Source organism: Aulostomus chinensis, chromosome 9 (genome assembly GCF_037954235.1).
Source record: "Aulostomus chinensis isolate RoL2024-O1b breed Wild chromosome 9, RoL_Achi_v1.0, whole genome shotgun sequence".
In the NCBI taxonomy this organism is placed as follows: Eukaryota; Metazoa; Chordata; class Actinopteri; order Syngnathiformes; family Aulostomidae; genus Aulostomus; species Aulostomus chinensis.
The window spans coordinates 9,135,212-9,162,406 of record NC_141328.1 but is presented as its reverse complement, the minus strand read 5'-3'; the positions used below and the strand labels follow the sequence as shown (position 1 = coordinate 9,162,406).

At 39.2% G+C, this 27,195-nt stretch overlaps 2 protein-coding genes across 3 annotated transcripts; both read right to left on the bottom strand.

Annotated features, from left to right (window-relative positions):
* Positions 1-6,132, bottom strand: LOC147255705 (acidic mammalian chitinase-like). Its single transcript, XM_086213588.1, has 11 exons — positions 5,972-6,132; positions 5,821-5,850; positions 5,525-5,729; positions 4,253-4,309; positions 3,974-4,139; positions 3,743-3,867; positions 3,536-3,659; positions 3,274-3,456; positions 2,011-2,127; positions 395-527; positions 1-314 (listed from the first exon to the last, which is right to left on the bottom strand). The coding sequence occupies exons 1-11, from the start codon at positions 5,994-5,996 to the stop codon at positions 1-3; spliced, it is 1,479 nt and encodes a 492-aa protein (XP_086069714.1). The 5' UTR covers positions 5,997-6,132.
* A 1,478-nt stretch (positions 6,133-7,610) lies between these two features.
* nfascb (neurofascin homolog (chicken) b) lies at positions 7,611-25,660 on the bottom strand. 2 transcript variants are annotated; one of them, XM_086213586.1, is made up of 27 exons: positions 25,210-25,660; positions 21,536-21,654; positions 21,322-21,427; positions 21,035-21,225; positions 20,222-20,344; positions 19,576-19,794; positions 18,427-18,538; positions 18,092-18,279; positions 17,881-18,012; positions 17,638-17,781; positions 16,111-16,222; positions 15,615-15,778; positions 15,355-15,502; positions 14,269-14,393; positions 14,018-14,119; positions 13,713-13,910; positions 13,044-13,114; positions 12,714-12,936; positions 12,481-12,596; positions 11,501-11,711; positions 11,282-11,404; positions 10,911-11,084; positions 10,663-10,794; positions 9,991-10,060; positions 9,353-9,364; positions 9,130-9,165; positions 7,611-8,990 (listed from the first exon to the last, which is right to left on the bottom strand). In XM_086213586.1, exons 2-27 carry the CDS (start codon positions 21,609-21,611, stop codon positions 8,759-8,761), a joined length of 3,540 nt encoding a protein of 1,179 aa, XP_086069712.1. In that variant the 5' UTR covers positions 21,612-21,654; positions 25,210-25,660; the 3' UTR covers positions 7,611-8,758. The 2 variants fall into 2 exon arrangements, with proteins under 2 accessions (XP_086069712.1, XP_086069713.1); XM_086213587.1 differs by lacking the exon at positions 9,353-9,364.
* Between the last annotated feature and the right edge of the window lie 1,535 nt (positions 25,661-27,195).

Genomic DNA, 27,195 nt, shown 5'->3' with positions numbered 1-27,195 from the left:
TTATGGCCAGTCACAGCACTTGCATCTGTCATTGAAAACAAGATTAACAGGACAACTCTGGATGTACGTGTGTCCGTGAGAACACTGGTAAAAGGTGTTTCTATTTTTAGCATTGAGGTAGAGACCGTCAGGCATTCCAGCACAGAAACCGCTGCCAGAAACAGCAGTTGTGGGGGTAGTTGTGGTCGTGGTAGTTGTAGTTGCAGTAGTTGTAGTTTCAGTAGAAGCACCAGCAGTTGTGTTGGGAGATGGACCTTCCGTAAATGTTACTGGTGGAGGTGGATTTGTGGTCACAGGGGGAGGAGGAGGCAAATCTAAAGAGACAGTATCCAAGTTAATATGAAAGATTTTTTCTTGCTCTGAAGAGATGATAATTTTGTTGAGATACGCTTACCTGAATTCAGAAGAGAGCGCAGGTGAGTAATGAGGGGGTATGGTCCCTCTTCACAAAACCGACCAGTAAAATCATCAAGATCCAGGGCCCAGATAAATGCTCCTCCAAAATTTTCAGCTTTCAGATACTGAACCTGTGGAGTATGAATTAAAGAGACAGTTGTTGTAGTTCATAATATAGTTTTGTGGTTTTGTTTACCTTGATCCAACCTTACCTTGTCTAAGTTTGAAAAATATGTATTGCATTTGTTTATAGTTTGCAAACGTGTCTGATTATGTTCAAGAACCCACAAAAGATACAGGATATGCTAAATAGTAATCCTTGATATCCAAAAGTGAAATATTTTAATTTCAATATGATGTGTCATTATCATTTTTGTAATAATGATGTCACATTGTGAATTATAATGAATAACAAAATGATGTGGTACTATGTGATGTGGTACATTTCTTTGCACTCTGTAGCTTTTCTGATTTTCCTTATGTTTTGCTGTTTTGCTGTCCCTCTCGACTGAAATATCTAAACTGGAGATTCTTACATAAGTCCTCATGTGGTTTCTTGCTTCGCCTGCAAACCATTTGTAATATTTTATGTGTGCAAAAAAATGAATATAGAAATAACAAAGCTCATATGCCCTCTTTACCTCTGGCTCTTTAAAATAAATCTGTTTTATGAACGACAGGTTGAAGACATGAGATATGAGCAGCTCAACTTCTGTCATAAAGGTTAACTTGAATGATTTAAGAGGTAAGAGAGAAAAAAATTCCCCTGTATTTTATCTGAGAAAGGCAAACAACTGAAAACTAGACATTTCAGTTCTTTGCTTTGAATTCTCTGTACCTCTACATAAATCTCATAATGTGTGGGAAGTATAGTAATTCAAGATCAAGGCCATGTTGAGTGTCTTCTAGATCTATTCATTTTGTGCTCACGGTCAGGACTTCCAATACTCTGTTTTATTGAAAATGAGATAGTTGTTGTCCAGGAAAGGTAAACTAATCATAATTCAGCATATTAAAACAAATCTCATTAATCAGACCTGGGAAATTACATGAAAACTGTATAAACTGAGAATTGGAGTCCACCTTCTGTCCAAGCTTTGCTCAATTAGAAGCCTCCACAACAATAAGGTCATGAATGGTCGTATCCGATAAGTCTCAGCTATCATGAGCAATGAGATATTTCCATCCATCCATTTTCTTCCACTTATCCTGTTGAGGTTCGCGGGGGGGGGGGGGGGGGGGGGCTGGAGCCTATCCCAGCAGCTTTCAGGTGAGAGGCGGGGTTCACCCTGGAAAGGTCGCCAGTCCATCACAGGGCCAACACATATAGACAGACAACCATTCACACTCACATTCATTCCTACAGTCAATTTAGAGTATCAATCAGCCTAGTCCCATTTCCATGTCTTTGGACTGTGGGAAGAAGCTGGAGTACCAGAAAGAACCTACACAGGCACAGGGAGAACATGCAAACTACACACAGAAAGATCGCGTGTCCGAGCCTGGACTAACCCTAACTCCAACCCCAACCCTAACCCTAATGGAACTTTCTTGCTGTGAGGCAACAGTGCTAACCACTGCACCACTGTGCCGCCCCAATGAGATATTTATTACCTTAATTTCAAAGCTGTGCTTGTTGTCAAACCCAACCCACTCATTGCCTTTAATGGCATAGGGCACCATTTGCTCTTCAATCCAGTGGAGAGTACCGCTCTGGAGGGCAGTGCAAATCTGTAAAAATGGAGAGAAAGATAATCAAATACCTTAAACACAATTTAGGAATATACTTGTGTTTATTATCAGTTGCAACACTGGCTGGTGTTGTATAACAATTGATGTCATCATGGTGAAATGTGGTTCAAGAGTCCATGTAGTAATTACCACTTTGGATTTTTGTTGTTGTTGTTGTTGTTTTTTATGTATGAGTGACATTCTAGAACTGAATAAGTCCCCCATGTTTCTCATTATATATTGTATCAGTGAATACCCTGACGTGATAAATACCAAAAAGGAGCTCCATGTTTGCGACACAGGCTCTGTTCTTGGACCTCATGGAGAGACACCATGAGACCTCATGGAGTCTCCACGTCAGCAGGACCAGTGGCGTGAAGTGGACTCCTCAGATATGAACATACAAGTTTAAACGTGTTTCAATTACTTTCATCATGTGCAAACACAAATCTTGCTATTAATTTGAAAAGAGTTTTTCAAGGTGATTTGAGGGTTGATGGGCGGCATCGAAGGTGATGAAAGAGTGTGATGCACTTTTTGTTGCATCCATCGTAGTTTATTCTATTCATCCATTACATCAAGTAAATGTTTCATTAAATACGGTATTGCTTTGTCTTTAATTTGCTATCTTGATCCAAATCAACTTGAACCCTGGCTGTTTTCCGTTTTGGGGGGGAGAAGGGGACATATTTAATACGTTGCCTGTGCATAACACTTGAATGCAACACATGTACAAACCATGTTCCATGGTTGGTTAATGTCTGCTCCTCTGCTTTTACACGTGTTAATTCTATTTAATTAGCAAAGTTTGTAGCTGCAAAACTGTATTGGAACATGATTAGTCATCTGAACTGAAGTAATCTTGTGTCTGGTTCATAAGAGTTAGGCCGTACAAACTCAGGGCTTCAGCTGCGGCTTCAGCTGCGGCTTCAGCTGCGGCTTCAGCTGCGGCTTCAGCTGCGGCTTCAGCGTCGGCTTAACTCTGTCTGGCACAGGTTGGATTTTGAAAAAAAATCTGCAATCCACTGAGTGTGTCACATAGTGTGTGACTGCATCATAAAGTGGTTGCAAGTAAAACCACTCACAATGCAGATTTGTGATGTAATAATTGCATTTTAAGTTTTACTCTTCTGAACTTTCACTGACCTCATAGTAGGACCAAAACCCAGCTTCACGGGTGAAGGGTCCAGCTGAGGCTGGACCACTGGCAGGTGCGGCAACACCATTGGCTTCTGAAGATGTACGAAATGTGCGTCCATATGTGGCAAAACCAACATTGAGCTTTTCAAGAGGAGCTCCTTTGTCTCTCCAGTATTTCATAGCAAAATCCTGTGAGAGGAAAGAATAAACTATTTGGTTATCCATGTTCTAAAGCATGATGTCTTAATATGTGGAATAGTTTACTCACAACATTGAAGTAGATGTTTTCACCCTCATCAAAATACCCAGTGTAAAGAGGACTGTTGTGTCCAGTGAATGGTTCCCATGCTCCGTGGAAGTCATAGGACATGACATTTATAAAATCTAACACCCTGACAGACAAACATCATGATGTCATGATAAAAAAATAACAAGGTTGTTTTTGTTTCCAACTAAAACATCTGAATAAACTCACTTTGAAACTTCAGCAATCTCATAACCATTGTCAATGTTTCCTTTCCCAGCAGCCACTGCAGCTGTGAGCAGCAGCCTTGGTCTTCCAGTCTCAGCAGCTTCTGCCTTGAAGGCAGCCAGTAATTCCTAAAGTCAAGAGTGAGATAGTTAAGGATATACAGGAGATCTGTTATTTTAGATTTCAAATTAGGCAATCTTGCTGAGTAAATGAGATGTTAATTTTCAAACTGACCTGACAAAGCACTGTAAACCTGACTTTGTCCTCTGGTGGGCTTCCTCGTGCTCCAGGATACTCCCAGTCCAGGTCCATTCCATCAAAGCCATGCAGTCTCAAGAAGCTGATGGAGGACTGAATGAACCTTTGACGGTTGGCAGGGGTGGAAACCATGATGGTAAATCTGATGAGGAAACACGCAATAGTGAAAGTGTTTATGATGCATTTCAATTGTCTGAATTATGATTGTGATTCATCTAATCACAATCAGACTCCATGTTGTTGACACAAACTTACTGTGCAGTTCCAAAGTTCCACCCACCAACAGCCAACAGCGTCTTCAATTGAGGGTTTCTGTGAGGGAGATTTTTTACTGTTAATTATATAAAAGTCATGAATATCCATCCATTTTCTTCGCTTATCCTGTTATGGGTTGCAGGGGGCTGGAGCCTATCCCAGCGGCTTTCGGGCGAGAGGCGGGGTTCACCCTGGACAGGTCGCCAGTCCATCGCAGGGCCAACACACAGAGACAGACAACCATTCACACTCATAGTCACACCTACGGTCAATTTAGAGTATCCAATTAGCCTAGTCCTCAATTGCATGTCTTTGGACTGTGGGAGGAAGCCAGGACTCGAACCCAGAACCTTCTTGCGGTGAGGCGACAGTGCTAACCCCTGCACCACTGTGCCGCCCATGTTATGAATATAAATCCAACATTTAATATGTTCTGAAATTAAAGTACGAAGATTAAACCAGTAAAATACATGTAAGAAATACAAATGGAAAGAAAACTAAACGTAGTTTTTGTAAACTGAATTTTAATGGAATATCCTTATTATTACTTTATTAGGTGTTGGGGGTTAATGTGCTATAAAATAATGCATTTGTGTGTGCAGTATTTTTTTGTAACAAACTTGCTAGGTTTGAAGTTATCAATTATGATATAGTAATAATACAATAATCCCTGGCACATTCATTGTGTTTCTGCATGTGGGTGAAAGGGAAAAGAACATCAGAGTGAAGTACAAATTTAGTCTGTGAGTCTATCAGCCATAAAGAACACAAATTTGAAGAAGCAACTAGAAGGTAAGCACAGAGGAGGACAATGATGCCACTAAAGCCAGAGCTTCAAATCCAAAACAGCAACAACTATCTTTTAATTCTTCTAAAGCTGTCACTCTAAAGGAAGTTAAAATGCTTTTAGCTGGTTACTTGGTGGAGGAGAAGCTACCTCCAAATCCCTACAACAAAAACTGGGGAAGGTTTGGGAGAATGAAAGGAGGGAGAAAAGAGGTGTTGGGATGTTTATGTTCATCTATTTCTTTGTTTTATTGCTATTTTTGTCTTCAATTTGTTTAGCCTTATCCCCCCTCAAATAGACTGTTTACATCTCCCCATCCTTGTCATTTCGAAATTGATTTCCCAAACGACACACACACACACACACACACACACACACACACACACACGCGCGCGCGCATTCACATTCACTTGCACACAAACACACAACAAAAAAAACATGCACGCTTAAATAAAACGTTAAAAAAGGGTCCATGAACAACTCACCTGTTTTTCAGCTGATTAAAGGCTCTATAGAGCACATCATCATTCCACTCATAAGGTACCAGTTCATTTGAAGGGTTGATTACTGAGAAAGCGTAGATCAGGTGTGTGCAGAGGTCGGGGTCCACATTATTCGGCAGATATTTGCCAACGCCTGGCCTGTACTGGGACCAGTTGGTGAAATAGCACACCAGTTTGGTAGAAGACACTATTGGAAAAATAAATATTGGGGGAAAAAAAGTTATGATGACAAAGAAGCAAGTGTATACTGTATCAAGTCATTAAGAATGAATACATACCAATTTGAAGACACATCAAAAGAGATAATCCTAAACATTCACACACACACACACACACACACACACACACACACACACACACACACGCAACATTTACTTGAGGGATTTTTTTCACAACATTTTGAATGAAAAATTGAGTAAGTTAATTTACCAGCCAAGATCGTTAGCTTCACCATGTTGTCAGCTGAGCCTCTTCTTCACCGTGGCCTGCAACTATAAATATGCAACAAATTCTGAAGTAAGTTCTACTACAGTTCATCAATTGTCATCACAGTTTTAGCAAAATAAGGACCCACAAACCTAATTGTGCCTTATTTGCATGCTACAGTTACAAAGTCTGTCTCACACTGAATGCATGAAATCCATCGGTCCATTGAGGTAGCTTTTGTTAGATAGAAAAACATCCCCACTTTGAAAAAATAAACGCAGGATGAACTTAAAAGCTTAACTTAAATCCATGAAAAAATAATGCTTATCCTGTATCTCATCTTATGTACTGCTTCTTCAATAAACATTAACTTTAGTCACAAAATTAACATATATTTCCCTAATAGTATAAAAAAAAATACAAACAACTGAAGCCTCAGAGCAATGATATCTTACCAGTTCCAAGGTAATTTTCTGGATGTGTCTGGGATACACGTCTGTTTTATAGATCTGATAAGACGAGGACAAAGGTTTGTGAGGTGGGCAGGCATATTGTCACTGCAGTATTTGTCACGTTAGAGGGACTGGAGAATATCTATTTTTTTTACAACAAGATCATTCAAAGCAAACGCATAAGGTTATATAAACGTTGGTTCGATGGAAACTTGCAGATAAGATAACTTTAACGATTGCGGTGATGTATTGTTTTTAGGTCACTCCATATCTCACATTGGCTGCTTACAGCTTTGTTTGAGGACTGTACAAGATTCTGGACCTTAACTTGTGCCACTGTTGGCCTATTAACATTTTTGGAAAGTCAATTATTCGCATAATGTAGATCTGCATCTAATATATATATATATATATATATATATATATATATATATATATATATATATATATATATTTTTTTTTTTTTTTTTTTCCCTTGGGGGGGGGGGGGGTATTGTCAGAATCATATGAAGAAATGCCCATTAGGAGTATTCACAGTCCAGGCAGAGGTCAAATTGCCTGTTTTGACTGGTAAACAATTCAAAAACTGAAGATATTAAATCTATAAAACAAATAAAATTACTTCAATAAAAATAGTACCAAACACCTAATGAAGCTGTGGTGGTACCCAGGGGCTTTGAGTAATGGATGTGATCAGGGTGTTCCTGCTCTTGATGAACCCACCCTGCTAAGCTAATATTTAGAAACAAACAGTGTATGCTTCTTAAGAGGCGTTCAGTTTGTTCTTCATCCCATCCGCATGACCTTAGAGGAGGGGAAAAAACTGATAAATTGACTTTTGGATTCTGGCATTCTTACTGCAGTCGGACAGTTGTAATAATAGAAACTCCAGGTAGTATTTGATATTGGCGGACTCTCTATCATATCACAGATTAGATAACGAGACAATGTTTAGATAAATTGTCCCCTCTCCGGTGATACAACGATCAGCGGTTACAATGACGTAACGGGGACTTGTTCAACTGCAAATAGCTCAGAGTTCAATAGAAAAAAATCTCTGCTGTCTGACCTGTTGAAGCAGCGACAGTTATGTGATTCAACTGTATTTTTAAAAAGTTAAACATGAATTACAGTCATGGTTTAGACACTTACTAATAGTAGAATAAACACCCTCTGAATATCTCTATGATAAGAAAACTGAGCAGCTGAATTCAACATTCAGAATAATTTCAACAGGGCAGAAATACATATTTCCACTTTATTTACATTTGGTTATAATACACAGTTGAATTTTAGGATTCAAGTGGAGCAAAGCAGTTAAATTTATTGTTAATTATTTATTTCATGTTAATCATCTCTTTCCTTAGCGAAATGGGGAGCAGTTCAGACCAATTCACGAAGAAACAAGTTTTGATTTTACATCAGATTTACAGCTGCTTGACGACTCCTCAATTTGCTTGAGCACTTGACCTCTAACCAAAATGCAATTCAAGATGAATGGAGATGAATCATAACTTCTTGGAAATATTTTATTATCCATTTACCAGTCATTAATGAATTTATTTGACTCATGTTGTGTATAAAGATAAAAATACACTATCTTTTGGAAGCAAATGACAGGTTCAGCGTGTGTAAAACTGGTAAGTGGCGCCTGTTCCCTCTGCCTAGGAGGTAATGTGTACAGCATGTGTGTTTGTCGAGTATTTATATTTGTTGAGGATATTTCAAAATGTAACGGACAGGTTTTGATTAAATTTAGCAAAATACGGAATGAATAAGTCCATGTGTGTGTTATCTTGATCGTGAGCTTGAATCCGTGATTCTGATGATTCCGTGTTCATATGTATGTGGCATCCTTAGCAGAAGATTGCACTTTCTGAGGGTTTTCTATTTTTAAAAGTTATACAAATCCTATCGATATTAGCAAAACAAAAGAATCAAAGATTTTATAAAAGTTTTTTTTTCCAAATTTAGCTTTTATCAACATGATAAAATTATCTAATTGCAGCTCATCTGAATTGCAGCTAGTCTCCACTTAATGGGAATTTTGGACACATAAAGTATGTGTACATGTACTGCACATGCAAACATGCTGTACTTTTATTTACAGGAAATGCACTATAGAAAACAAAAGGCAAAGCATCCTATTCTCTTCAAGTATTGTCCAGACCATTCCATCATCTTCTTGAAAGGCACAAAAGCTACTTGGAGGGTAGCAGTTCCTCTTGTAGGCCCGGACAATTATCAAACACAAGTTCCTGCTACTTCAAGGTCAAGGGTAGAAGAGAGAATAGTACGACAAACAGTTGAGTTGGAGTAAGGATGGCAGTTTGGAGTTTTATGCCAGAGAGTAGATGGTGTTCATTGGAGAATGGAGCTCAAGACTTCCACCGAAGTCTATTTCCCTAACATCTCTCCTGTGTCCTGTGTACTGCCCAATGAAAGAGCCGTCCTCATTGAACGGCATCTCTCCTCCTTCTCCGTAGTCCACCAGACTGTCGTCACTGTCTGAATGCTTCATCACAGCCTCCATAGATGGCTGACCTCTCTGAAGCCCTCTTTCCTCCTCCCTGTAAGTACATAAGGAAAAAAAAATCAGACTTACATGATAACAGCACTAGATGGCAGAAAAGAAACATTTTTTAGAAATCATCCTGTTCACTTCAGTCAGTTTTACTTGGCAGTGATACAATGTACTTAAATACATACCGCCGTGGGTAGGGCAGAGTGGAGACACGAGCTATTCTAAAATACAAAAAGTTTGTTTGAAATCATTGTTAGAGAACATAGATCACCTTATTATGAATTCACAACATGGTAAAATGGTACCATTAATCTCCCGAATGAGCTATTTTTAACTTTAAAAATTAGTAGCCACTACCAGGGTTGTATAGTTGAAATGTCAATGTGTCAATATTTAATCTTTTCATACCTTTCAAGGGACCTTGAGGTGTTCAGTGCCAAAAGAATAAGGATGAGGTTTGGAGGCGATAAAGATAAAGGTAGTGTGAGGAAACAAAAAAGAAAGTACTGTAAGTATGGTGAAAGAATTATCATAAATAAGATAAGCAGTTTAATCTGTATCTGTGTAGCACCATGGTAAAATATTATCTGTTTCAAAGGTACCCAGTGGAGCATTGCTCCTGCACAACCTGGCAAACATTACTGCTCCCAGTTAATTGTGGATCGAAATGTTGCACGATTGAAAATGTTAAAAGGAATAATTTAGCAAATGTTTGATGAGATATTTGAGTACAAGAAAGTTACGCAGGACACCTTTGATTCACCATAGAATTCTAATACACAGCTGCAGAGCAAACGAACGAAAAATACATAACTACGGTTACATTTTGCTACAGTTACAAAGGTGTACAGCATAATGAGTGCTGAGTAGTATTACCATGCATTTATGTCAATATTATTATGTGATTTTGAAACCTCAAATTGTATTTTTTTTAAATAAGATGTAGTACAGATGGATTATTTGATGATAAAATATTCTTAAATTCAATGTCTGCTTCAGTGGAAGTGGGACTGAGTATAATTATCTCAGAGGTCAGTTTGATTTACCGATAGTCAAACGATCCCTCCTGATCTTTGTCATCCACAGGCTCCAAAGAAATGTCTTTTTTCTCTCGGACTGATGTGAAAAAAAACAAAGAACTTTGTTTCAGTGTGTTCACATGATGTTAGGAAAAGTTGATTTATTGTGTTAAATACAGTATAACTGGGCTTTTACCATATGTGTAAACATGTACATGACATGAATGCCATACTTTGATAACGCAGTGGGGGATTGATTAACTCCTAGCACATAGATGCTACAATTGGTCACAAACCAGTCGAGGCATTCTGTACATGTTTTGTAGGTCCCACTGTGGTATTTCATCCTGAAAATCTCACAGTCAAGGAGGAATGATGATGATGGCTGAAAAATATGCATCTCTGGATGGATGGTGTTGCAAATTTGTCATTTTTTCATGTATTGTGTTTGAAATTAAGTTCACTGCTGGACAGGAATGCTGCTTGCTAGCTTGATTCTCCCTGCAGCTGTACAGGGGCCATCATTTACCTTTCCAGAGGCAGACATAGTTCAGTTGATACAATGCTTCTTTCCCAGTTTTGCATACTGGGAAAATTAAAATAAGTGGCCTAAATGAGCCGCAATTACAGCTCAATTGCAACTGTGTACCCACAATAAGATAATACAGGAGACACCGAAGCCAGGAGTCATTAGTGTACCTGGGTATTTGCCCCCTCTGCTCCTCTTGATGAAGCAGACTATAAGTAGGATGAGCACGATGAGTGCCACAGCACACATTATCCCGATGAACCATCCTTGTGTGGAGATATCCACCTGGTCCTGAGCATAGACTGTACATAGAAGACACACACACAATATGTATATAAGGGCATGAGTCAGATACACACAAATTCAAAATTTATTCAGTGTAGACCAACAAACGTGCATGAGGTAAATTGCAAATTACTTTCAGTGGTGTAGTGTGGTGACTCCTCTGTGTGCCACTCCCCTATCCCGATGTGAGTTCGTGCTGCCACAGAAAATCTGTATCGAGTGTAGCGGTCAAATCGCCGGACTGAGAAACTTGTTACGTTTGGAGGGAACTCTTCAACTCGCAGCTCTTCTCCCCTTGTGGCATTCACTGTGGTGAGAGTGGAAATTTCAAAAACTCTTGTATCTGCAATTGAATGTTTAAGTGCACCATTATGTGCTACAGGAATATGGACCAAAGAATCATTTGTTATTTTCCTGTTATTCACACTTTGTGTTTGCTGAACATTACACTACACTGTTAAAGTGTAATCTCTGAAGAAAAGGTGTTTCAGATGGCTGGTGTACCTGTCTGGTACTTCAGGGAATATCCAGTGATAATTCCGTTGGGTTCTGCTGGCAGATCCCAGTCGACGTAAATACTATCCAGATGTCGCTGTTGAATCCTGAAGGACCTGGGAGCAGATGGCACTACATAGGAAAACACAACAGGAGATGACAAACTTAACTTTTAGAAATGAGCATTCATTTGGGATTTTAATGACATAAAGCTCCCCCAATTCTTACCTCCTTCAGGTGTTGAGAAGTGTATGTTATTACTGGGAGGACCTTCATATCGACTGTTTGTCACCACTATGTACATCTTGTAGTTGCTATAGGGGAAAAGATCAGTGAGAATCCCCGAAGGTTCTGGACCACTGTCTGAAAATGCTTGTGACTTCATAGCTCGGTTGACTCTCAGCCACCTCAGCTGGCTGCTGTCCCTCCAGTAGTAGACCTGAGAAATGAGAGGAAGCATGCCACGACAGCAAGGTTTATATTTATGGTAAAATAACACTTGCTAAAGGTTTGAAAACACAAGCGTCAGCTTTACTATCAGTAATTGTTTTAACAACAAATTTATGATTATTAAAAGAATTTATGGAAGACACCACAGGTTTACTCCCAGATCCAGGTCAAGGCCCGGATCAGCTCTTAACCCAACGGGGGCGAATTACGAGGACAAAGACTAAGAAAGTTCAAACAAAGGACGCTGAAATTAAGATTTTAAAACATCCGAAAAACATTTTTAGAGAACTAATAAAAAACAACCCAATATTTTAATATATGTCTGATAAAAACAAAATAGTGGAAATAATTGCTCAAGTGGAAATAGTTAACACCCGAATCAAACGATGAATGGAGCCAATCCCATCTTTAATGACATGTTTTTGGTTTTGAAAAATATTTACCTGTACTCACATTTTTTAAAGTATTTCTAAGGAATGCCATTTCTTCTTTTACATTGATTTTTATTCATATGTACCGTTGTGATTTTTATTTTCGTGCTATAATTTGTACCCTTTGTTGCCGTGTTTTAAATCCTACCCTGACCTTACTGTAACCCCAGCAGCATAGAAAACATTATCCGTGCTTCTCACACAAAACTGAAACTCGTTATTTTCAAGGTTATTTTACTTTTAGTGGTAAAGTACTGTATGATCACAACATCTGCTATTTTTACACTGCAGTTGACATTATCGTCCAATGAATCACTGTCGACACACCTTGTACTCTTTCAGCTCTCCCATAACAGAGCTGCGGATCACTGGGTCCCAGTGCACAGTCACCTGGCTGCTTTCAATGTCAGAGACTCGCAGGTTTAGAGGCGCAGTCATGGGACCTTTGGGAACAAGTAAAAGACTTAAAGTAATTTGTCTTGGCTATGGGTGAACCCAAAGTACTTTACGGATTACTATAAACCTCTCTTAGTGGTATTGGAAAATATTGTGGTACTCACGGTCTTCCCCAGAATAACCAATTACAACTGGCGACTCGGGGCCCAGCCCAAAGTCATTGACGGCCTGGATCTTGAGCTCATAAGGAGTGAAAGTGTCTGCATCATAAATGTAGTATTTCAGCCATTTTGTAGTCGCATTCTTCCACTCCTCTCTGGAATCTCTCCGTCGCCACCATACCAGGTATTTCAAGTGGGGCCCGTTCCATTCTCTGTATTTCAGAGGCTAAAAGCACAGTCCACAGCAGCCAGCATGGATTTATGTTATTTTGTTAGAAAGTAATCAAAAGTCAAGATTTTCAAGACTTGTGTTTTTAGATGGGTCATTATTACCTCCCAGCTGATCTCCATATTATTTCTCCATGTGCCTACTCCTTTCAAATTCTTTGGGATGACATCCGGAGCTGCACAGGAAGACCAAGAACACTGGACTTAAAGGAAAAGTAACTGGTCTATAGCAGAAGGCAACTCATTTCATCCAACTTTACCAGTCATTCCATTCTTGTATGTACTGAAAGAGCTTACAATCATATTCTTACATTACTTTCTGGTAATACTGAGAAATTTATTTCAAACATGTAAAAAGAGCAATTAAAAACAGCTAAAAGAGAAAAAAAGATAAAGAAAAATAATTAAGAATTCCATCCACAAACACTTGAATTACATGTGCAAAAAAAAAAAAGAGTGGGAAGAAATATAGAGTTATTAGAAGAATATGTTATATGCTGCCCTCTACTGATTTGGAATGACATATAAACACTGGGTAGCTAAGATCAACAACAATAAATAAATATCTCTCTTAAAATAACGTTTACCCATGGACACAGTCAGGCAACCTGCTTCCAGTGTTTACTGAAAGCTAAACAGCTTCTAGCAAAGCTTCATGAATGAAAAGGCAGCTACTTTTCCAAAACACTCTGAAAAGTGCAACAGATAAACTCGTTTAGCTGATAACCTGTCGTATCTGACAACAAATGTGTATTTTTGGAGCAGCAAACTCACGTGCACCACCGGTCTGGAAGCGCGTTGATGGACGACTAGGGCGACTTGGTCCAATTTCATTAACTGCGATCACCCGAAACTCGTAGTAGGTGAAGGGAGAAAGATGCAGAATAACTGAGTTGAGGTTCCCTGGGTACATCGACAGGTTCTTCCACTTGCCAGGTAACCAGTCATCATCATCATATTGCACTAAGTATTCTGTAAGAAAGGAGTAAATTGATTCTTTCAATCAGACACAACGATATTCTTAGTATGTTTATTATTGTAAATCTTTTAAGTGTATTTCTTTATTGTGTATTTCCTACCTGTAATAGGATTGTGGTTGCTCTTTCCTGGAACCCAGCTGAGTCTTACACTACGTTCATATGGATCTGACAACTCCAAATTCGTAGGAGGATCAGGACGGTCTACAAACAACACACACACACACACACACACACACACACACACACACACACACACACACACACACACACACACACACACACGGAAGTGTAAGAACCCTCACATACCAACTGCTTTTTTGACCACGTTATTTATTGCAATCTCGTCCTACCCATCACCATCAGGCGAGCAGAAGCAGACTTCTCATCCAGTTCACTCTTGATGATACACACATAGTTGCCTTCATCACCGGTGTTTACATTAGTGATAACTAGATTGGATTCATCCAGAGAGAATCTGTGAAATACATAAAAGTGCGTAAAACTGATGAAGCTCATTGGAGTTCACACTAACAAAAAACAAAAACAAAAAAAAACTCCTTAATTGTACAAATATGTCTTGCATAAATAATGTAATAGCTTTAAAATAAGTCTGAAATAATCTTCACAAATGAACACCACTTTGATCATTTTAGAAGCATAAATCATTTGTTTAGTGATATTTAGTGCGCGCAGCAACCTCTGTGGTCTCAGTAAGCCATTTGTTACCAACTGCCATATTCAAGACACATAAACTCTTTGAAATTCTGAAGATCTGTTACAGGCTTATTTTATGCAGTAGGTGAACAAGTCCAAATATCTTTAGCAAGAGTGAAACACAAACATAATTTCAGGTACTTTACTGGAGACTCAGACAAAAATCATATAGATTTTTAGAGAAGTGACATGTAACAATGCTGAATTATGAGTTTTAACTCATTCCCAAGCCACTCTTGTGATTTTCTTTGCTTAGTGATACTTAATCATTGCTTCTTGTGTCTTCATTTCTGCCAGATGATTGATATCCTTGAGCATTAATGAACAAATTTCCATCCATCCATTTTCTTCTGCTTATTCCTGTTAAGGGTCGCGGGTGGCTGGAGCCTATCCCAGTGGCTTTCGGGCAAGAGGCGGGGTTCACCCTGGAGTCCAGTCCATCGCAGGGCCAACACATATAGACAGACAACCATTCACACTCACAGCCACACCTATGGTCAGTTTAGAGTATCAATCAGCCTTGTCCCCATTTGCATGTCTTTGGACAGTGGGAGGAAGCTGTAGTACCCAGAGAGAACCCACGCAGACACAGGGAGAACATGCAGACTCCACATAGAAAGATCTCGTACCCGAGCTGGGACTCAAACTTGGAATCTTCTTGCTGTGAGGCAACAGTGCTAACCACTGCACAAACTCATTTATTTCATATTAAAAATACAAACCTCCACCCAATAGAGACTATCTTTTTGTCTTTCATCCATGTGGTTGTGACAGGAGTAGTGGCATCTGCTTTCACACCACACTCGAAGCGGACATCACTTCCATGGATAACTTTCATACTCTGTGGTCTTGTGACGATTAAAGTGGGTTCTGAGAGAGATGGATGAAACCCCCCCCCCCCACACACACAAAATTACACAATCCATTTTTTTTTCCCAAAAAGGATCCTAAGATTGTTAGCACATGCAATTGTGTGTGTCACCTTTGACCTCTATTCGGACTTGATTTTCATCTCTTCCAGCGATGTTGCTCACTGCACACAGGTAAGTTCCCTGATCCTCCATCTGTATGCGTTTGATCTCCAGCGTTCCATTACTGTGGGTCTTAAAACGATTTCCTTCAAGATTCCCCTGTCCGTATCTGGACCTGTGTGAGTGTATCCATAAAAACATACATTACCCCCAACACATTCTCCCAACCATTCAAAGCAGACGTCCGTTCTCATTGAGCCTGGGTCTGCTTGATGTTCCTGTCTGTTAAAAGGAAGGTTTTCATCACTGCTGTCAAAAAATGGGTTTGCTCATGGAGAATTGTTGAGTTCAAATTACTTGTAGGAGCGTGGTGCTGCTGCTCTACTTGTAAAGTGTCAGGAGAAAGGATTTGTTGTGATTTGGTGCTAAACAAATAAAATTGAATCTAACTACACAAACTGTGAGTTCATCATCCTTTAGAGACAATGTTAAACAGCAGCTTCTTACCATCGCAGGTCAGGCACTGGCGAACCAAAATAACGGCAGTCCACAAAGGCGTGGCTTCCCTCTATCACCTTGGTAAGTTCATTCCGGGGCCCAAGAATCCGTGGTGTTGCATCTGGAGAAGCATTAATGATGGAAAAGGGAATTGAAACAGTTGAGCAACTGAACCATATTCATGTTCATGTTCTTGATGTTTGTGTACTTTCCCTTAAACAACTCTATCTACTGCAAACAGAAGTGAGTTACCGATTTCTTACAACTTCAAAATAACACTCCGATAACTTTGATTTATTTGCAAATACACAAATGTAAATAATTACATAGCTACTTTTTATTCACAATATCTTATGGTATTTTTCATTGTGGTCTACTGAGTCTGGTGGTGAAAAAAATCAAGCAATTCTTCATTGCATCATCGGCCAGTTTTAAACATTACAACCAAATTCTGATATTTAACACAGACTATAAATGTACAGGAAATATCAAGTCACTGTAGCCATGATAGAAAATTATTAAGTGATATGTTGTATGTTTAGTCAACTGGAAAACCAAAAAACTTTTAGAGCTTACAGATTTTTTTTTTTTTTCCTTTAGCACAGTTTACTTGCTGGTCCAACACATAATTAGAAGAAACTAATTCAGATGCTGTGAAACTGAATATTTGTTGAGGGTAAACTTTAAGAATTATCCCACAAAATAAACAAAGAAATTAAACATGTTTTACTTTTAAAACACATACCTGCAGGGCATCTGCATGTTTAACAAGTGTTAAACAGTATAAATATCTGTTTCAACAAGGGTTGAGAGCTAGTTGTTGAGTTAACAAAGCTGCTTTGGAGCAAGCACATTCACTCCTATTCAAAAGCACATGCAAATATTCTGAGATTGGTAGCAAATATCTGTTTTTTAGTTACCATCAATCCATATATCCATTTTAGATCAAACTTTATTGATTAAATTTGAACAAGGATCATAACAACAACAATAATAATCTGTCGCCTCACATCAAGAAGATTCCAGGTTTGAGTCCCGGAATCAATGGACTGGCAACCTGTCCAGGGTAAAACCCCACCTCTTGCCCAAAGGCAGCTGGGATAGGCTCCAGCCGCCCCCCCCCCCCCCCCCCCATGCCACTTAACAGGATAAGTGGTAAAAAATGAATGGAGGGATGGATAATAATAATAACAATTATAATAACGATATTGGGGGCAGCATGGATCAGAGGTAGAATGGCCTTGAGCAAGATACTGAGCCCCTAATTGCTCCTGATGACCCTGCAACAGACTGGTGACCTGTCCAGGGGTGTACCCCACCTCACAGCCAATGCCAGCTTGGATTGGCTCTACCCCCCACCCCACCCCCGTGACCCTTGACAAATAAGCAGTATAGAAAATGGATGGATGGATGAATAATAATAACAAGAAGAAAAAAAAAAAACAAGACAAGGTTTTCCGCAATCCACGTCATACTTTCGGACTTTAAGCGTATAGTAGATTACATTGCATACTGACAGAGAGTGTGGAAACTTACGTAGCACATTGACAAAAGCATTGGCCAGTAAGTAGCCATACGGGTTGGAAGCATTGCACTGGTAGACAGCAGTGTTTGCAGCGGTCACACTGAGGAGGTTCAGAGTATCTCCTGACACTTGCCTGTTGGGCTGCGGAGTGGCAGCTTCACACAAAAACACACACAAAACAGAGAATTACAGCAGCTGTGTAACTTATACTGATTTATTTTAACAGCTTGTTGGCATGAGCTCCAAAAACTTACTTTCAATTGGTTCCCCATTAATGAACCAGCTGACCGTGGGACGAGGAATACCATCAGTATGACACGCCAGACGTCCATTTTCCTCTGGAGCCAAAACTAAATCGGTGGGTTTCTCTAACCAGAACGGAGCCGCTGTCAAATACACTGACATTAGTCACTGAAACATTAATATGGTGCAAGAAAAGAACCTGTTTCTGAATTTATTTCTCACCTTTGATCCTGACGTTTATTGTGTGCTCTATGTAACTGATCCTGTTGGTTGCAGTGCAAATGTATTCACCTGCATCCTCAATAGATGCCTTTGGGATTTGAATCATCTTGTTGAAGTTTTTTACTTTCATGCGTGATGTCACCACCAAGTTATAACCATCCTTTGTCCAGGAAATATGAGGAGTTGGCCTTGATGATGATAAACAAGGCTTTAAACAGGAGGACTTTCATGAAATCAAAGTTAAACTCTTAAACTTGATCAAAAATATACTTTTTGTTGCTTCAAGCTTTTAGTGGGCTCTAAAGACTACAGGTTATATCAAGAATGACACTCACACTCCAGCAGCAATACACTCTAGTAGTAATTCCTCCCCTTGCAGGACCAGTATGGAGCTGGATGAGCCTGTAGGAGATAGCCATGTGGGGGCAGCCTCCGCCAGCGTACGAGCTGCAAAGGAAACAAATACAGCCGTCAGACATGACTCGGACCATGGCGTGAGAGAGCAGAGCAATATCAAATTATAAAATGAGAGATGACAGCTGAAGCAAAGCACACACTCACCACGATTAGTAAATTAAGTTGGAGTCTTTTTAGGGTTGAGTCTGAAATCAAAGCAAAATGGCCCAGTCTGTAAGTAGGTGGACTATTATAAAAACCAAAGGAGCAGGAATAAATAAAATAGACCAAAAAAATGTGGTTTCTGTTTGGTTAGAAAATGCCAAATTAGCATGAACAAACAGTGGCGACTCAATAGTTTCAGAATGACAATGTCTACCATTGTTTTTGTATTGAAATACCAGTATACTTTAGCTCAGGCTCAGGCCAGGCTCAGGTATGTTTCCATTGCACACACACATAAAACATAGAAATAACATAGAACTACATTTGTGTGAACAAAATGTTAGTATTAAATATAGTTAGAAACGCTTTGATAAAGGCATATTAATAATACTTATATAAGAGTGCTGCATAAGCATTACTTAAGCATAATTAACCATTTATTATTAGTCTTTGTGACCCCTACTGTAAAGTGGGGAACAACACCATAACCATCTGAGCCACTCCACCCTTCTCTGTTTTTTCATCCATCTTTGCTGAAAGCTGTTAACATGAATATTATCAGCAAAATTGACATATCAGTTAACTGTTGACCAACAGTTTACTTAGCATCGCTAAGCTTTATTAATGTACCCTTATTTCAAAGCGTTACCATACCCTCAAGTGTGTGTTGCTATTTTCCAATTGCCAGTGGAAGAATGGAAAGAGTTTTTCCTGACTAGCTACAGGCCAAAACCTCCTGTCACTCTCAGACTATAAATACAACCCCATGTTAACGCCCCAGCTCCTGTTATTCTATCACATACATTGCATTCGATAACTTTATCTGCTTTAAGGTTAGAGCGCTGTTAGGCCTTGTGTGCATGTGTTAAATCCTAGAAGTTAGTCTTGATAACTTGCACATGTGAAGGCGCAGTCATACTCACTTGTAAGCACCTTTACAACAACAGGCATCTTCTGCTGGATGACATTTTTGTAGGGGAAGCGGACGTTACAGCAGTAATCGGTAGCAGAATCGTTGAGCAGGACGTTTGAGAAGTACAGGTCTCCGTTTACACCCATGGATACTCTGCGGTCCTGCCGCACAGCTTGCATGGTAGGAAACGCTGTCTGGATCGGCCAGTTAAAAGGTCTCGCATATGAGCCTGAAATCACACATTTACAGAATTCCAAAAAATACTCCACTGTAGGCTTAGGCTTCTGCTATTCAGATCATAAGGAATGTTTAGCAAATATGAACCCAAATATTAACCCATTTCGAAAATAGTCTCCTTAAACTTGAAAGTTTTCAATAAATTTGATAGAACCATCATTATCCACAAACCTTTACTTCTAAGCATCTGTGGTAGACAAAAAATGTGAAATTAAAAAAAAAAACAACTTTGACCTTTGGCTGCTGTAAAATGACTTTTTTTTTACTATAGTTCAATAAAATATCTTTTGTTAAATACCTAAAATTACACAGACTTAGTTTCCTGTTTCCCTTCTTAAGGAGAGAAGCTTACAAATGTCTCAGGTCTAACAGATAGAACAGCTCCAATGTTGCATCAGGTCAAGGAATTTTACACTTACAGCTTGACATCCAGTAGGTTTCAGGTCTCAGAGGACCTGCTGGAGGGTCACAGGACAGCACCAGAGGCAGACCAGCACTTATCACCACAGGCTCCACAATGTCCCTCGGCCACACGGGAGGTCCTACACACCGCAGACATGTTTTCATTCAGCCGTGGTGTCAAGCTTTCTTGTGTTATAAAGGGAAAGGCTTATTCTCTACTTTTAAGTCTAACTGCTTGTGCTGCTCTAAACCTCCATTGTTGTCCTAAAGCTATTATTAACACATCAATGAGCCCCACCATTGCACAGAGTGACATATTCTTTCAGACAATATAGATGAGCACTGTATTTTGAGTCCATACAGATACACTGCAGCTGTAAAGAGCACTAAATCTGCCACTGAGAAAAGTCTCTAAAAAACACACAACACTCTTGTTAGAATCAGTTTTGCAATTTGAAAAAGTTTCTAAAATTAATTCAAGGAACATTTTTAAATATTTCTTCAGGAGCACGAAGCTCAAGAAGCTGAGCCGTAGAAAGTACAGAAAGAGGGACTTGTTGATAACATCAAAAATATAGAAGGTGGGCAGACATATTGTTAACAATCACATTCAATATGAGTAGTAACTGTAACTAGTTTGATCATTTCTACTTTATAGTAAACAGTACTTTAACTTTCTGTTACTTTCCTTGTCCATGTTCATTAAATGTTATATTGAAATTGACTTATCATAACATTACATAACTAAGAGTGACATTTCATTTCACATGGGTCACGGTACATTTTCCGTCAGAGGTGGATACACAGATAAGACTCAAGTCTCAACCTACTGTATAATCGTAGCCTGATTTTGTTGGAGTATGCAGATCCATACTCATTGGAGGCAATGCACTGATATTCTGCCTCATACTGTTCTGGATTGTTCCATGCGTAGATGTCCAGTGTCCCTGAGCGCCTGCGCATGGACGCCTGAGGATCACGAGCCACGTTGAAATACTTCCCATTGCGCCTCCATGAGAAACTTCCCCATTCAGCAAAAACAAGACAGAAAGTTTAGTAAGGTGTGGTTTGGAGATAATGTCACTTTCCACCATAGTTAAGCTGCATCTGCTCTTACATTGGATGAGGGTTTCCTTTGGCTTCACATTCAATGACCATTGTCTCTTTGGGGTCAACAACATGCTCCTTCAATGACTGCTTTATGATGGTTGGGGGTTGTCTGACTGCAGGCAGGAAAATAAATCAGCTTAGTTATGTAGGTATTCATGCCCCAAAAAGAAAAAATCCATACTATAACCACCAAAATGATTTATTTTACATTTTTGACTCACTTTCCAGAGGGATGTCAAAAGTCAAAACACTCTGGCATAAAAGTAGCAGCAGTGCTGCTTCAACCAGTGTAGCCATCCTTACAGTGCATCGGATCCACTAATTGTTCTGGTCACCACGTCTAAAATGAAGACAATTAGAGAACATCTGCCATGTCATGAATTAAAGTTGCCCCATAGCTTACTATAAAGTAAACATCATATTAAATAATGACTTATCAAACCATCATCCTTACAACAATGAACATCTCAAATAAAGCAAAATATATACTGTAGAAAGTGTAAAAAGTAAACGTGTTTTTCCTGCAGAAATAAAGCTCCTATGACTATTATCCATTAATATGGCATTACATAATTATAAATATCGATGCATTCATGTGTAAGTTGTATTATTTGATTGCAGGTGATGGAGGCTGGACTGACATGAACAATGACAGCTTCCCAAGCGGGAGGCAGGTTTCTCAAAGGTTTCAAAAATGACAGGAGAGATAAGTAAACACAAAAGGGCTGTTGAACAAATTTATGCATTTTCCTTTTACATATTGGACTTATTTCACACCATTGTACTTTAATCAGATATTTTACACAGAGCCCCAAGTGCAGATTAACAAGCCAAAACTATATAGTGAAACTGTACATATTAAGTACACTTTAACAAACTGTGTTTTTGTTTCATTTTTTGTCTCATTTTAATGAAATATTACTTACTTTCTTCAATGATAACAATAATGATTACTATATTGATTTAAAAAAAAGTAAATTAAAACAAAATCATTGTTTTTATTTATATTCTTAATCAATCATTTGTTTATTTATTTAGCAAATATGCTCTTTATATTTTCCCAGGTATGGTCTGATTCATCCCATCTATACGTGTAAATCAACCCACTTCATACTTGACAGGAATATATTTCAGCTTCATAAATATGCCATATTACTTTCTCAGCAAGTTATTGCTATAAATACGTACTGAGCTGAGCCTGAGCTTGAGCCTCAGTCATGTGAGAATGATCAAAAGTTATTTGTACCTACCTCTCTAAATTCAAATCAGGACTCTTGCCTCCCCATCTCTGCTGTTTCTCCAATTCATGGATAATTCTAACTACTTTTCTCCAGGAAATTACTCTTGTTTGCAGTATACTGATTAATACCTCAGTCGCCCAAATAATCAGGCTAAGAGCCCTGGAGTCACACTTCAGTAATAGAATTTCTGTCTGTCACTGCCACTTACACACAGCCTACCCATCTCATGAATAATGAATGAGTGCCATTCACCACCTACACCTCACCCACTGCACTTCACTGTTCTTGCCCAGCTCGCATAATTCTGAACAAGTCACTTCCCTCAAACACAATTATGAAGTTTGTTCTCACAATAAACAAACAAAACAAAAAAAATGGTATTGCATCAACAATAATGAAGAGAATCACAAGGCATTCATGATTTTTTTTTTGGAGTGAAAAAAATAACAGAAAATTCTGTTCTGAAGCCCTTAAGAAGCACCTTTTTTTCCTCCTTAGCTACATATTGTTAGTCTAGTGACTGAGTATAATTTAGGACTCTGACATATCAGAGAGAGACCACATGAAAGCACAAAACAACCCATATTGTGTACAGTTGGCATTCATGTTGGTTTTGATGACATACTACAATTGTGGGCTTCGTAGCATAAAAGCAATGTTTGTTTCTCTCATATGAATTTTACATGGGGCAATTTTCAAATCCCATGACCCGACAAAGATGAGAATATCTTGATAGCAAGTCAACAATGGCTTTGTTATTCTTTTGTGATGTAAAAATATGCAGAGAAACTTCCAATGTTCTTGAATAACAACTAAAATATATTACATCTTTCAGATGAAAACTATTTTTCACCCTCATATGATCACCTGCATTTCCCTAGAGGATGAAAAGTCATTACAGTTTCACTGAGAAAATCCTACAGGGAAGGAACAGTTTTAAGGACACAGGAGATCTGCTTTTGACAAAAGTCATTTCAAGGGAATCCCTCTTGGCATCCACACAGTTGCAAACCAACACTAAACAACAGCTATCATCAGAAAGTAACACTAAACCTAAATTTTGTATAAATGCCTTTCTGATTGTCTCAGATTTCTATTCTTTTCATTAGTGATTTTAAGAAATAGCTGACCATCCATGATGTAAAACCACTGAAGCTCTCATATCATCCTCTGGCCTTGCTCCCTCCTCAACTTGAATTGTCTCACACACAAAACAAAAGCAGAGGGGCCATGTTGAGCTTCTTGGCTCTCAGAATGGGCTTCTCTCCTGATACATTAGAGCAACGCAGGCCTGGCAGTGAGCAGTGATCAGTGCCATGCACCAGATTGCACAGTGAAGAGGCAGAGAGGCGGACAGAGCCAGCTCAGTGACGACAACACTGTCTCTATGTTTGTGGGTCTCCTTTGGCACGTGTGCCCAGGACTCGGGTAAGAGCAGATGGTATGTGGGAGGGTGCCATCAACCATACAAGCTGCCTGTTTTGACTCGGAGCACCTATCATTTGACGTCACTGTGTCAGGGGGAGCACAAGAGGAGGTTGGGAGGACTCTCTTGAGCAGGACACTGTGCTAATTTGAGTCCTCACCGCAAGGAAAAGAAACATTTCTTTCAAACTTGAACACGCTGACTCCAACTTTATGGTGAGGTACCAGCAGACACAGATATCGCACAATTTTTACCTCCACAGAAGAGGTTATGTCTTAAACCATGTCTGCCTGGCAATCTTTCTGCAAGACTTCACACACTATCTATGAGGCACTTTTCCTAAAACATGGGTAAATTGAATAAAACATGACATTTGGGTGGATATGGACATTTCTAAAGAAAAAAATACATACACTTTATGCATCTAGTCTCAAAAGAATCCCTTAATACTCTAAAGCGACGCTAGTTCTCATGCGTTGGAATTCAGCTGGTTGTTTAATGTATATAAATGAAATTAGCTCACCATGCTTGCAAGAAAAGATGTTGAAAATGATCAGTATTGTACAAGGCCAGCAAATGGAAATTATACTATGTGCATGTTTTCCGTATTAAAAAGTTGGCATGTTTCCTGCTCTTCATCCTGACGGGAATGTGAGCGTCATTATAAGTCAGGGGGTCTGTCACAACTTTTGTGCCAGTGCATTTAATGGGATATGTAACAGAATAAGGGAAATCTTGCAGATAGATTTGGCTGATATATATAATGGGTGTTATGATATTTGAAGATACCACCACCCATATCCATGCTAGTGGTAACGTGGTGAAACACCGTTCATTGAGTCCCATAGGTGTGCAATATACACTTGACTTCTATTTATCAAAATTGTTACTTAGATAAATAGTGCTCATCCCATGTCATAATCATTGAAACAGAGAAAAAATCATCTCAGTGTCAGGTATGAGATCCTGAACAATAAATTGTTTTCACTCACTCAAATACAATCTGCCAAGTCAATTGCAGACCCAACCCACTTCTCAAGTCAGACTATGACATCATTAAAACCTTGACTTCCACTGACGCCTGTCTTGAATGACAACTGCAAGCACTTCATTTAACAATACTGCCACCTCTTAAATTGTCTGTATAATGTATCGGCATCTGAACAGCCAGGAACTCATATTTAAAATTGGCTAAACAAGGTTAAAATGCTGATTGTGAGGGTCTTACCTTTAAGTGTTTGGTTTGCTCCTTGGTTGGTTTTATGCTTGTTGCCGTGACAGCCAGATTGCTACTTTACTCTCATCTTATGTCACGGTGAAGTCACAGTAGCATCTCCTCACTGACCTTTCCAGCAGTTCCTGGTGTTAAGTGTTGTCACTCCATCATCTCCGAGCAGGTGAGTAACCATGACAGATAACTGAGATGAGATAGCTGCCCTGAGCCTGGGTCACATGTCTAGCAAACAGGGCCTGAGAGCCTGTAATAATAAATCCATTGTGAAATCCACACATAAATATAACGTCATCTCCACTGTGATAGAAGCGAAGAGTTAAACACATCTGACACGTCATGCACAAACTGTCAGGCAGATGAAAGGCACATCACCCAGATCCTCTACCAGCAATCAACAATAACTGATTTAAAAGATGATTATGCTTTCCTTTTTTCATGTGTGCTGTTGATTTTCTGGGTAATCAAGCGGTAGATGAGGGGGCGGGTTACTTACTGACATTGTATCTGACTGGCACAAACGCAGGCTATTCAGCACAAAGCCTGTTTGTTTGGAATAAAATCAGTCTATTGTGGACACTGAGGGCACAGCTTCAAGACACATGGGAGGGATTTAACCCCTTAGATTCAATGTTTGGATAGTTCCTCACTCATTGATAAATTTTTACACTACTTGCCAAATCATAGGTGATTTATGAATTGGAACACTTTAAAGCATATACTTGATATATTCAAATAAACACTCAAACTGCCCAAAAACAACATTTTCAAATATAGTTTTGACATGTTTGGTTTATCTGTTAAAAAAAAAAAAACAACAACAGCAGACTAATATATCCATTTCACTGTGCAAAATTAATTTCTTATGTCCACAAGGTGGCCCATAGAACAAACACTGACTGCTCATTATGATGCTGTAGATCACATAGAAAAAACAGAGTGGGAGAGATTCAGGTCCAAGCTGCGCTCACTTTCAGCACGATACTATGACTTAAAAATCATCTTGTAGAAGTCCTCAAGTCAGGACTCTCATCAAATGTATGAAGTATGGCAATGATCTAACCACGTGGAGTCCAGTTAAAAGAGTTTCCTGTTATATAGTGAAATATTAAAATTGGAGACCTCACCACAGTAACAAGTTTGACAAATATTCAGTCCTTACAGTAACACGTTTGACAAAAATCCTCAGTCTTCACATAACTCATCAACAAGTTTTTAAGGTTTTCCTGTCCAAATTTGAGATGGATTTGGTTTTGTGTACCCCCAAATAAGTTCCTGTTGCCACCAGGTGGCCCTATGACTAATTTGCTCAATTTGTAGGGTTAGGATTCCTGGACTGCCATTTACTTCAAAGTTAATTAGTAAATATATCTCTGAAATAAAGAAATATGGAAGTAATATGGGAGCAGCATGGTGGTGCAGTGGTTAGCACTGTTGACTCACAGTAAGAAGATTCTGGGATTGAGCCTCAGCTCGGGCACGTGTGGAGTTCTGTGTGGAGTCTGCATGTTCTCCCTGTGCCTGTGTGGGTTCTCTCCAGGTACTTCAGCTTCCTCCACAGTCCAAAGACATCAAGAGGGGACGAGGCTGATTGGATACTTTACATTGGCCGTAGGCGTGGCTGTGAGTGTGAATGGTTGTCTGTCTATATGTGTTGGCCCTGTGATGGACTGGCAACCCGTCCAGGGTGAACCCTGCCTCTTGCCTGAAGGCTGCTGGGATAGGCTCCAGCAGCCCTCCCCACCCCCGTGACCCTTAACAGGATAAGCGGTAGAAAATAGATGGATGGATGGACTTCATTTCTGGTTGAAAAATGCTTTGTGCTGGGAGAGGTAACATACATTTACTGCATTATTTTGAAAAAAAATAAGTTGCTTTTGCTCAGTGGCCAATACTTAGATGTTATTGTTCGCAGAAACAGCACACTTCACTGTCGAGTATAGGCTAAATAAGCTAAGCTAATTAGCCTAGTATCCTTGGAGA